Here is a 12,507-nt window from a genome sequence, read left to right as displayed (position 1 = left end):
AGATACCATTCCAGAAACCAGCCTCAGGATGGCAACTTCACGAAGCTCTACTACACACAGGCTTCTGCTCGAGATGGACGGGTCGCAGTCGCCCTCCTCTGGCGGCAAAGCGTCACATGTTGAGGCTAGAGGCCAAGCGAAAATGGCATGCAAAGCACCACTCCCAGACGCAGAGGATGAGGGCGAGAAAAGGTACAGAGGATCATTGCTACGTGGAATCTCATGTCCCGTCTGCTACAGAGAGAGCTATGCTTCCAAGCATGGCGTGCGAGAAGAAACTGGCAGCGGACGCACGAAAATAGAGCTGAGGAAGTCAGCCAGGGCTTCGATAGCCATGTACACAACTTGCGTAGATATCACTTTACCTCCTCGAGCAATCCTTATTCTTGATCTGAATATCTGTTCGTTTTATCTCCCACGAATGCAGTGTTGGTCTGCATGTACAGGAAACGCAGCCGGCTCTTCTACACTTCTACGACCGGCAAACTGATTCCAACATTGACATTCCACATTCGGCATTTTGGCATTCAATTCGCATTCAGCAGTTGGCAGTTGCATTTGCATATCAATTTTCTCAATTGACTCTAAACCGAACCTGGGGTATCTCAATCCCGTTGGGACTACTATAGGCTGTACAAAAAAACCTAATGTGTACACAACATGTGCTGTGCTGTGCTATGCTATGCTGTGGGTCATGACTTCGTTAACCGGCCAAAAAACAAAGAGTCCCTGTTAAATGCTTCCGCTCCCCGATATACCTCATCCGTGACGCCAAAAATTTTGAGCAAGAATTCGACTGCCGTTCAGCGCCACAACTCGCTAGCCTTGGGAAGGCGGCTCTTTGTCCCCTCTGTTTCACTCCATCTACTTTTTGGAAAATTTCCATATCACGGGGTTGAGTCCCGGACCAAGAGCCGCGGTGGCTTGTTTTCACCCCTCTCCAGGTCGACCGGGATCATTACGAGCGCACCGGGATGGGCACTACCGCGTTTGTTCGTCGTGACACTGGTCATGGTGGGGGTCTCAAACGGTGCGGGCGCGGAGGGCGCTGAAGTTTGTGACAGTGCGCTGGGCGCCCGCGCGGGCTCATGCGGTTGTCCCGGACGAAGTTCCACAGCCGCGGGCTGCGGCGAGTCGCGGCCCTTGAGCTTCAGCCAAGTCCTGCTGTAGCTTGGGCGGCGGCCGGAGTTGAGCCAGCTGGAGAGGAAACCTGGGAAGCAGCGATCCGTGAGTGGGCCGAGCGTGGTCAGGGTCGCGCAGAGGATGATGGTGTTGAGTTCCACGGCCGTGCTGATCCAGAGGGTCGTGTTGTCGCCCGAAGCGCGCATGACGTCGCCGGTATGCAGGCCGTACAGCCGCATACCGCTGGCGATGCAGGCGATGAAGCCCAGAGCATACAAGCCCGCGAACGCCCATCGCTCAGCTGTGGGCTGGGCCCATCGCGCGACTGCGAACATGGGTAGGGCGAGGACCAGTGCGTCGGTGCAAAGGTTCCACGCTGCGCTGGTGAGGGTGAAGGCTCGGATGTCGACGCATTGTGAGTCCTCGGTCATGATCCAGAAGGCCTGGACGGGCAGGCATGAGAAAATGGACACCACGGCGCCGGCGGCACCAAATGCGGCCACGCCGCCCAGGAGCACCCAGGATGTATTGCGGTGTTTGGGCCAGATGAAGAAGTCGAGATATTGCAACAAAATCGAGGTCTTGATCAATGGGATGCCGATATTGGAGAGCAACAGTGCTGCCCACAGTATTTCCAAGGACTGCGTGCTGGGAAAGCCATTACTGCTTTCGTCATCGATTGAGGTAAAGTCTTATAGCATAGTTAGCGCGCCTGTCACCGGTAAAGAGGCGTCCGGATATCGAGACCGGTGGTAGGGCATACCAAGAGTGAAAAGTATAGCCAAACATATAGAGCAGCAAAGCGCTAATATGACCAGTGCATCTTCAAGACCATACTGCTTCGCAACGGCGAAGCGAGATATGCATCTGAGCAAGACAGCCTGCAGTGAGAGCACGGACAGCGCTATTGAGACTGCAACCAGAGCGGCATCACCGCTCATGCCTGTAGCTGCGTCGTGCTCTCGCGGTTGGTGGAATTTGGAACGACGAAGGGGAAAAGATATCAGACGGAAGACAAGGGCGTGAGTGCGTTCGCACAGCAGAAGTCATGGATGCGCTTCGACCAATCCAACCTGCCAGCACAGTACACAATACTCGAGGTGCAACAAGAAGTGAAGAAGTTCGACTGAAGCCCCCGAACTACCGGTGGTTCGCTTCGACCATAAATCCTCCTAAGGTGGTCCATGCGTCGGCATCTGTGACAGTCGGAGAGGCGGGAAGGCCCGCTAGCAATTGTGCCACAACCACAACACTTCGGGCGCGGCCCGCACCCCAGTCGCTGGTGAACAAGGAATCCAAAGCGATTGAGTCGGCGGCCAGGAGTCTAAACGAGTCGTTGAGGCGTAACTAGGAGGTGGGACCGCGACCGGCGACCCGGGATGGATCTCCGCCAGGTGATAGTTTGAGAATAGCGGCTCCTTTCCTTTGCTTGGGCGTCCAGTTCTCGCACATGGTTTGCGCGCTTAGAAGTGGACAGGCTGACAGATGGCGCAAAAGGGCACGAGCCCCCTGAAGCCGACTATTTCGGGTTCTGATACGCTGCAGGGGGTGCCAATCTTCAAACTCAGCAGTAGGGCACACGAGACGATTCATCACACAGTACTCCGTAAGGAGTAGGAGCGTGGCTGCGGTTGCTGTAATAGTTATATTTGTGATTGGACAGTGGAATCTGTTGATCAATTACTGTGTGGCGTATGTTGGCGAGACGGTGCCCGCGACCCAGAACGGTCAGTGGTGCAAATTGGATGGAAGGAAGAGAAGGAATCTCGCATTTCCGTTGCGCTTCAAATGGCCCAGCCGGTGCCAACGGACGAGAGTAGGAAGGACCACAGAGTTTGGACAAGCAGGCGGACCGAGGTCTCGCCTTGCTTTCTTGTCGCAAGCAATTGTGAAGTGTATAGCCATCTCTTGGAAACACGAGACCTTTGCCAAACATCGTGTCGCAGTTCTGTTTCAGGCGTTTGATTGGCACTATGCAGGAGATCAGACACCCACCAGGGTGTTTTGGCCGCCTCGTCGTGGGTGATGCCCGCTCTGCCCAGCCGACCTGCACCACAGTTCATGTGGGATACTTTCCGCAACACAGTGCTTCTTCCGGTGCTAATGTGTGCACTGTGCTGATAGACGAGGTTGTAGCAGCCGCCACTGCGAGTCTGCGGCCGGACGAATGCTGTCCGATGGCCCAATCTTCACATCTTTCCAGCCGGCGAGGGTCTTGAGCGGTGTTAAAGCTACGATTTTGCTCTTGGATCTGGCGCGGCCATACGGAGTGAGACACTTTCCCTCGTTCCGAAATGCATCCGAGATTCAGAGCACTTTGCGCTGGTGAGCCGTGGCTCGCTTGGGAGACGTCGATCGAAAAGTACTCGTCCCGCTTGCGCCTGCTACCTGCAACTCAATTGCTCGGCAAACGAAGTAAGTGCATCCGTGAGAAACGATGATGCTTGTAGAAGTCTGAAGACCACAGCTTTGCCGTCGGTACGCTCGACGCTCCGTGCGTGGCTAACATCAAATCCCTCCGTCGAGGTTCGGTTCGTCCGTTCCCGCTGGCACGGAATCACTCTAGTGGCCATGGCAGAGTTGTGCTGTAGCATCCAAACAATGTTTGCTCTAGTGATCAATATCCAGAATGGTCTGGCTATGGACCATTAAGCCAACAACCACGCTGTCCGCGCCTGCCGACCGCTACTTCCCTGTGCCACTACTCTTTGTTGTCAAGTCGTCCAGCACATCGTCGACACCTCCCTTGGTTGCCGCCAGCTTGAATACGCCCCGCTCCCCGCCTCCTCCACCAATTCCCTTTGCAGCGTGCTCGTACGCCTTGTCACTCCGATCTGTCAGGATAGCCAGCTCGTTCTCACTGAGTATCTCTTTGCCCTCCTGCCCAACATCATAGCGTTCCCACTCCTCCTCCTTCAGCAGGCCCTTGACTTCCTCTGCCTCTACCTGGCTCATCTTGCGCGATCCCGCATCTACGCCTTCCAACAGACTCTTAAACTTGCCCTTCTGAATCACCAACTTCTCCAATTTCCGTTTCCCATCAGCCTTCAGCAGCAATGTCTCCTCCACCGTGCCCCGTGTCGCTAGACGATATACGATGACTGGCCGCGTCTGCCCGATACGATGCGCTCGATCCATCGCCTGCAGATCCTGCTGGGGATTCCAATCACTGTCGAACAGCACCACTGTATCCGCCGCTGTGAGGTTGATGCCCTGGCCCCCTGCGCGTGTGCTCAATAGAAACAGCTTGTACGAGCTATCCGTATTGAACGCCATGATCTGCTCGTGCCGCTCGTCTTGCGAGATCGACCCATCAATGCGGCAGGTCTTCCAGCCGCGCAGCCCGCCAGCATACGACTCCAGTATGTCCAAAGTCGTCTTGAACTGGCTGAAGATCAGTACCTTATGCCGCAATTTGAACAGTCGCGGCAGCAGTGTGTCCAAGAGTAACAGCTTGCCCGATGCGCTGATCAGGCTCTCGTCGACGTCGGGATAGTCACCCGAATCGGCTTCGGCGGCCGTAGATGGCCCCCATGGCCAGTAGAAGTTGTGCGGGCTGTTGCAGGCTAGGCGCAATTGCATAATGGGGTTCTGCAGCTTTTTGGATGCGATTTCCTTCTTAGCCAACTTCAGCGTTTGTGCACGTTGCAGTTCCTCCTCTTCGTCGCTATCGGTCGGACTGTTAGCGCCGTCGACACGGTTGGGTGTGTCGAGCCTGACTTCCTCTTCCCCATTTTCGAGGCGCCGCAGCTTGCTGTTGAACTCACGATCTGTGACGTCCTTGTAGGTGGTGTTGCGAGCGGCGTTCCGCCCACGGCGCGTGGAGGCGACGGAGGTTTCGGAAGAGGGAGTAGATGCGCGCGTGGCTTTGATTGATTTGGCGGGTGTGGAACGTCCCGAGTCATTGGCCTTGCGCTTCAACGAGGCTGGACGGGATAGCGAGCGTGCTTCAATTCGTTCTATAGCTTTCTCCTCCAGGTAGCTGCGGCTCGTGCCTGCAAGGATCTCGCGGTAGAGGTCTTTTTGTTCGGCTGTCAAAGGCGCGTAAAGAATATACTCACGCTTCTTGGGCAGAGATGATTCGACATCCGTCTTGACGCGACGCAGTAGGAAGGGCTTGAGTATTGCGTGCATGGTGGACACTAGGTTGTTTTTGCGTTTGTTGGTCTTCCCATTAGACTCACCGTTGTCGTCGAGCACCGAGGAGAAGTCGAACCAACGCTCAAAGCTATCGAGATCGTTGAAGACTTCTGGGAGCAGAAAGTGCAGCAGCGACCACAACTCTGCGATGTTGTTTTGGAGTGGAGTGCCTGTCAGTAGGAGCCGATTAGCACTGTTGTAGCTCATGAGCTCCTTGATGAGGCGGCAGTTCATGTTCTTGAGGCGGTGACCTTCGTCCACAATGATATACCGCCACTGGTAGTTGGCGAGGAACTTCTTGTCGTTCATTACAATCTCGTAGCTCGTGATGACGACGGGGAACTCAAACTTGCTCTGGTTGTTCATCTTCATGTGCTTTCGCCGGAGGACTTCCCGCTCGTCCTTGCTGCCATGATACAATACGGTCTCGATGTCCGGTGCCCAGAACTTGAATTCCTCAATCCAGTTGCGTACCGTACTCAGTGGCGCGGCTATCAGAAAAGGGCCGGAAATGTTGTTATCCTTGAAGAACGCAATCATGCTGAGGGCCTGTAGCGTCTTGCCCAGGCCCATCTCATCCGCCAGGATGCCGCACAGGCCGTTCATCCAAAGAGACTTCAGCCACTCTAGGCCCTCAAGTTGGTAATGTTTCATCTGCCCGCCTGTAATGAGTTTCGGCTGCTCCGTGGCCACAAGGTTCTGTGCGCCCAAGCCCTCGCCTTCGTACTCGTCAGCCGCCTCGGCGAGAGCTTCTTGGACAGTTGGACCTTCGTCGATGTTAACATCCTCCTTTTTCATGTAGTCCATTATGTTTTTCTTTACGGCATTGCGTTTCTGGGGTCTAGCCGCTCGGCCACGACCACGTGAGGGTAGGTTGATTTCTTTCTCGTCCTTCTGCGCTTCCTCTTTGTCAGCGATGGTAGCCACAGTCCGCGCAGACTTCCTGGTTGGGCCTTTGCCCTCGTCCACTGTGTCTCCTGCCTTCGCTTTCTTTGCAGAAGCACGTTTGGCCTCCTCCTGGTTACGCTTCTGCTGCTCCTTCATCTTGTCCGCCATGATAGCCACAAAGACAGAGCTAGTCTTGAGCAGGTTGGTGAGAGCGCGTGACTTGTGGTCCATGTCCTCCTCGTCCTCAACGTCAACTTCGGTTTTATTCTCTTCCTTGACCACCCCATCTTTGCTTTCCTCGAGCGGCGACGAAGGCGGCGTCGATTGTACAGGAGTGGGCCCCGCCGACTCTGTGGTTGTAGTTTCTGGTGACATGGTGCAAGAGGACATGCTTCACTGCTCAATCTTCCACTGTCTGGGAAGCGTGGCGAGACAGTAGGGTGAGTCGGCAGAAATGCGCTCCTTGACTTGGAACCCTTTGTGTCGGGATTGCTTATGAGGATGATGTATCCAAAATTGGCCAATCCACGCAGAACTTGTCGGTTCGTGGCAGGTACAGAGTCACAGCAACAAAAGCACTGGCCCGTACGTGCTCCTAACATGTGAGGCTAGATCATTTGGGCGTTTGATGAAGTCATGAAAAGCTTAAAAACGCGACGCGTCGCGCGTATAGAGCGCAGTTGGCGATCGGCTCGATTAGCGAGATGCTGTTACTGGTTGTTTGTTGAGGTAGGGGTAGCATGCAAACAAATACTATTTTATCGTGCATTTCAGACGCCAGTCATCTATGGGAGGGCCAACCTTCTCCACAATAGCTACAACATACGACCCGCCCATCATAGTGGTATCATCTACCCATCTCTCCGTGCATTGGCCTTTGCCATAACAAACTCCATTCGTGCATCATCGTAACTAAGCAGATACTGTGCCCGTTGCATTCGAGCCAGCAGTTGTTGTTCGACCAACAGCTCCCTTTCTCTGTTGGCGGTCTGGTCTCTTCAGAGTATATCTGTACCTTGTGTTAGCCGGATCGAGGTTGGAGTAGGACTATTACGTACTTGGCGAACGCTCTTGCAAGTGCTTTCTTTGCGCTAACCTTCTGGCTGCTGACAAAGGAGTCGACTGTCACTGCGATAGCACGATCGATGTCTTGCGATGAGCAGAAGTCGGACAAGCGCATCTTTGCAAATGCCTCAGCAATGCGCATGATCGCTTCCAGATGACGGACCTGCATCAAGTTAGATGTCTGACGTGCACAGTCCCAGGGTGTGCACTCACAGTGATAGGATAAGCCCCGGTGGCCAGTGACTCTCGCCTCATGTCCGAGAACAAGCGGGCCACTTTATCCTGATCGATTTGGTAGAGCTTGGGTCGACACTTCTCGCGTGCGAACAGGATATATTTCCTCAGGAGCTCTTGTGGAATGGCGCCCTCTTTCTCTGGTTCGCCATTGTTGACCGTATTTTCCTCGGTCTCCATTGCAGCTGTGTCGCCATCATCAACCGACAACTGGTTTGGATGAGCACGGCCGTGGCTGTTGACAACGAAGTTGGCAAGACGCTCATCCTCCGCCGGATCGACAGTGTCTCTGACGACAACTAGAATATCGAAACGTGACAGAATAGGCTCGGTCAACTCGACGTTTTGGCTGAATGGAATAGTGCTGTTGTAGCGACCGCCGATGGGATTGGCTGCAGCCACAATGGCACAACGAGCCTGGAGTGTGGTGACAATACCTGCCTTGCTGATTGATATCGTCTGCTGCTCCATAGCTTCGTGGATCGAGGTCCGATCTTGATCATTCATCTTGTCGAACTCGTCGATCAGACATGTTCCTCGGTCAGCAAGCACAAGAGCTCCGCCCTCGAGTGTCCACTCAGCTGTCAAAGGGTCCCGTCTGACGGAAGCGGTCAAACCGACAGCTGACGCTCCTTGGCCAGTTGCAAAAACAGCACGATGGGCTGTTTTCTCCACGTACTTCAGGACTTGAGATTTAGCTGTACCCGGATCGCCGAGAAGCAGCACGTTAATATCGCCTCGAATGTTCATCTTGCCCTGAGCCTGTTTGCTGACGCCACCGAACAACGACAATGCTACTGCAGTCTTGATATCCTTGTGGCCGTAGATGGAAGGTGCGATTGACTCGATGACCTTGTCTACAATCTGAGGGTCTTTGGCAAGTGCACGGATCTGTCGCTCATCTTCCTCCGTCAGCTTAAAGCCAGCCAGCTGGTCATGAGTCTTGATGATGTGATTGGCTTCCAGCATGGTAGCAAAGACCGGAAACCCGTTTTTGTTGTTGAGCTGTCCACTGTAATTGTTACGGTAGATAGCAGTAATCTCCACTTCTTCGCCTGGCTTGGCTTTGTCAATCAAGTCAGCCAGCAGAACAACCTCCCGATGACGTGGTAAGCGTCCTGCTGGGACAGTTCCAGGAGATTCTTGGAGCGTGAGTTTCTGATAGTTGCGGTAGACGGTCTGTTCGGTATTAAGGGTGAATGGGCCCCGCTTCTGGCATCCGTAGCAGAACGTAGGCTTTACTTCTGATGAAGTCGACTCCTGCGCGAAAGGCCCCAATGTTACACCACAGTTGCCGCAAGTGAATCGAACCATCTGAAGCTGGGGAAAGACGCCAGTCCGGCGTGTGACCACGCCCGAGACACGGACGAGACAGTTGAGGTGCGATTGTCGCAGTTGTCTCAGTGTATAGTGTACAGGAAGATCCGAGATTCTGACATGTATCTTAGGATGAATGAGCTCGTAGTTGGGATAGTGGAGACGGACGACCTCGAACGCCGCGTTGTCGAAGATCTTCAGGATTTCAGTCGGAGCATTCGCCAGAAAGTAGGCCAAGATGGCCTTAGTGGAAGACAAATGATCGTACGAGACCTCCAGAGACTCTGAGTTGACCTCGCCTAGCGTCCTGATGCGGGTTCCGTAAACTGAAGTCCCGTGAGCATCGATGTACTCTGTCAGGAAGGCCTTAAATTCGCGTGTAATGGTTCGCGTGACTGCGGGAATGTTGACCCATTCGGCAATGTTGGAAGCTTTAACGTCTTGAAGTGTCTCAAGAGAGAGCTCTTCCTCCATTATGTTGTCATCTAGGTCCATATCCTCATGGTCCTCATCATAGGCGTGACGGCGGCGGCGGGGTTGCTTTGTGAGGTCAACACCAGCATCATCTTCGTCGTCCTGCATGAACGCCGCGGGCATACGCCGTCTGCTGGCAAGTTCTCGGTCTCGCTTGTCCATGCGCGCCTCTAGTTGTCGTCTAGTAGCCGCGTCAAGATCTGCGTAGTCGCCTTCATCGTCGATCATCCGGCCCTGGTATGTATCTTGCTCTCTGCGTTCGCGTTCGTCTCTCATGAAGTTATCGCCGAAGAGATCGATGCCGTCTTCGTCTTCTGCCATTTCATCGGCATCGTCAATGTCGTCGATAAGGTCGTCCTGAGCGTCCAGATCGTCTTCGTCATCGTTCTCGTTATTTGGTAGTAATGGAGGCGAAGAGGGGAGGGCTCGCGACGGTCAGTATGCGACCACCAAAGGGCAGCTACCACATACCAGGAGAAGATGAGAGAGCGTCATCCTCATCCTCATCGCGCAGGCGTTTGCGACGCGAGGGGTTACTGGAACCGCGGTTGCCGGCGGACATACTGGGTCTGAGAGGTGAGCTGCAGAAAGGCAGTCAGTATCACCTGTACGCAATTCTCGACAGTTGGAAGCTAGGAGTACTACCTCATGATAGCAACACAACAAGTGTTAGTTTCTTATGCTCTTCTCGAAGGATGGCAATACCAATGAAGGCCAACATTGAGGGGGTTTCAAATTGAAATCAGGAACGCGTCGCGCTTTCCACACGCGACGTCTTGGCATGCGACCACTTTAGCCCTGTGGACGTCCCGCTTCACCCTATCACTGCCTGGGTATCCCTCCCTACCTACACCAGTCGGCGCACATTGTATCAACACCGTTTTTCTATCTCGACCCTGCACAGGCAAATATGGTGATATGATCTGTACGCTGTCAGGGACCTCTAGCTGTCCAGATCCTCTGTAATTTCGTGGGATCGAGTTCCTCGCGCCTGACTTGTGAAATATCCCTCAAGGAGACAGATAACACACCACGCCGTGTTGTATTCTACCTTCGGTCAAAGGCTGCACAAAGTGCCTCGCAGCATGCCAATCGAGGCGGACAGTGGCGTCCGTGCCAACTTGAAGCCACTACTACGCCCATCCAGGCGGTTACATTTTGCCAAGCGCGGAGAAGCTCGCCGGCGCACTCCGACCACGCCTCTCCGCGGTGATCGACGTTTACTAAGTCTTGTCTTTCGCGTTGCCAATGCGAGCTTGCGCTCATATGGAAGCTCACAAGAGATAGCGGGCTAACACGAGCAATCGAGATGTCACTCTTCGTGCGCACGGCCGAGATTTGAGCACTGGTATGACGAGGATCTCCGTTACAACAATGCGACGTCGGTATCTATGCCGAAACCTCCCAAGTATATACAAGATGGGGCCGATTACGCTGCGATTGTTGAGGAGGCACAGACTTTGCACGAACTTCAACGTCTATACTGGATCTTTTATGTAAGCTAAGATGCTCCTAAAGTCAGTTCTACTTGGCCTGGCGGTCGTCCTGACTTCCGTCGAGGCACAACGATACGGCGACAACCACGTGCCTGTTCGCAGGGACAATGCGACGATCGAAGCAGCTTTCCCTGATCCGAACACGAAGCTCATTGCTCCAGCGTTCACGAAGCCGGAGAGTGTGCCCGGCGACTTTGCAAATGGCAGTTCAGGGCCGACTGATGACTACGAGCTGGGTGAGTGAGGCCACGGCATTGTGACCACGTTGCTAATGTGACAGACTACTTCCTCCGTAGCCTAGCTGCCAGAAATGAGTGGATGTCATACTCCAGTGCAGATTTCCAATCAGAAGAAGGCCGGGCGTTTCCATATGTCTACCTTTCTGAGTCCAACCAAGAGTCGACTTCTGCGCTCAACACGTCGAATAAAGTGCGAGTATATCTTCAAGCAGCTGTTCACGGAAATGAGCCCGCAGGCGATCAGTCTTTGCTGGCGCTTCTCGGCAAGATGGACGCCAATCAAACCTGGACTGCCTCCCTGCTCGAAAAGCTGGACATTATGATCCTACCTCGATACAATCCAGATGGAGTCGCGTATTTCCAACGCACACTAGCAACTAACTTTGACCCCAATCGAGACCATATCAAGCTCGCAAGGCGGCAAACGAGAGATCTCAAGCAAGTGTTCAACGACTTCGCTCCGCATGTGGCTGTGGACATGCACGAATATGGCGCCGCGAGCACGTATGGAGGCAGCTACAAGCATGCTAGCGACGGTCTTTTCAGTGCAGCCAAAAACCTCAATATTCACCCCGAGATTCGGCGGCTCTCGGAGGAAGTCTTCGCGGAGAACATAGGTTCTGCCATGGAGGCTGCTGATTTACGATGGGAGCCATACGTGACCGGCAGCACCAATTCTACACCTGGCTCAAGTATCTCCTTCGCCGAAGCAGGTAGTGATGGCAAGATTGGCCGCAACGCCATGGGCTTGACGCAGTCAATCACTTTCCTCTGCGAGATGCGTGGCATCGGTATTGCCGACCAAGAGTTTACCAGGCGTACCTTTTCAGGCTTGACCATGGCCGAATCGATTATCGAGACAGCCGCAGACAATGCCCAAGACGTGTATGACACGATGGAAACCAGCATCCAGGAATTTATCGACGGCCACGACGAGATCATTATCACCGACTCCAGCGACGTGATCACCCGACCATATTCCATGATCGACATCACCAACGGAAGCGTGGTCCAAGTGCCAGTGGAGTTCTCAGTCACAACGCCCGTCAATGCGAATCTAACGCGCGAGCGTCCCGAAGCCTACCTTATTCCCAAGGCTTGGGCAGACCTCGCCGAGCGACTTCGAATCTACGGACTTGAGGTTCAGACACTGACTAACCCATTCCGCGGCCAAGTCGAGACGCTGAACATCACTTCGGCGGAATTTGGGGACTCGTATTACGAGGGAGTCGTGCTGCTCACCGTGACAACTGAGCCTAAGACTACTGAGGTTGAGCTACCGCCAGGAAGTTTCCTCGTAAGCACGAGACAGAAGAATGCCGGATTAGCGTTCATTGCTCTGGAGCCGGAGAATATTGACAGCTTTGTCGCGTTCAACATCATACCGGTAGAGGTTGGGGATGAGTACCCCATATTTAGAGTCGTTTCACAGTAGGAGCTGGATACATAGTCATGTGGAGAACTGCAAGAGCGGAAATCGCGCAATGTAGCTGGCTCTGATGCAAAGATTCGACACTGCGTGAGCGCCATGC

General features: G+C 53.9%; 4 protein-coding genes across 4 annotated transcripts; 1 reads left to right on the top strand and 3 right to left on the bottom strand.

Annotated features, from left to right (window-relative positions):
• Positions 1 to 887: 887 nt before the first annotated feature.
• HMPREF1541_02343 (uncharacterized protein) lies at positions 888 to 2,063 on the bottom strand (the record flags this gene model as incomplete). The annotated part of the gene is made up of 2 exons (XM_008716699.1): positions 888 to 1,813; positions 1,886 to 2,063. The coding sequence occupies 2 exons, from the start codon at positions 2,061 to 2,063 to the stop codon at positions 888 to 890; spliced, it is 1,104 nt and encodes a 367-aa protein (XP_008714921.1).
• A 1,744-nt stretch (positions 2,064 to 3,807) lies between these two features.
• Positions 3,808 to 6,525, bottom strand: HMPREF1541_02342 (uncharacterized protein; the record flags this gene model as incomplete). The annotated part of the gene is made up of 1 exon (XM_008716698.1): positions 3,808 to 6,525. The coding sequence occupies one exon, from the start codon at positions 6,523 to 6,525 to the stop codon at positions 3,808 to 3,810; it is 2,718 nt and encodes a 905-aa protein (XP_008714920.1).
• A 646-nt stretch (positions 6,526 to 7,171) lies between these two features.
• On the bottom strand, positions 7,172 to 9,802 carry HMPREF1541_02341 (uncharacterized protein; the record flags this gene model as incomplete). The annotated part of the gene is made up of 3 exons (XM_008716697.1): positions 7,172 to 7,378; positions 7,429 to 9,665; positions 9,712 to 9,802. The coding sequence occupies 3 exons, from the start codon at positions 9,800 to 9,802 to the stop codon at positions 7,172 to 7,174; spliced, it is 2,535 nt and encodes an 844-aa protein (XP_008714919.1).
• Positions 9,803 to 10,746: 944 nt separating this feature from the next.
• Positions 10,747 to 12,410, top strand: HMPREF1541_02340 (uncharacterized protein; the record flags this gene model as incomplete). The annotated part of the gene is made up of 2 exons (XM_008716696.1): positions 10,747 to 10,972; positions 11,017 to 12,410. The coding sequence occupies 2 exons, from the start codon at positions 10,747 to 10,749 to the stop codon at positions 12,408 to 12,410; spliced, it is 1,620 nt and encodes a 539-aa protein (XP_008714918.1).
• Between the last annotated feature and the right edge of the window lie 97 nt (positions 12,411 to 12,507).

Source organism: Cyphellophora europaea (assembly GCF_000365145.1).
Source record: "Cyphellophora europaea CBS 101466 unplaced genomic scaffold supercont1.2, whole genome shotgun sequence".
Taxonomy (NCBI): Eukaryota; Fungi; Ascomycota; class Eurotiomycetes; order Chaetothyriales; family Cyphellophoraceae; genus Cyphellophora; species Cyphellophora europaea.
The sequence above is the reverse complement of the archived record's forward strand: the minus strand, read 5'-3'. Positions and strand labels throughout refer to the sequence as shown.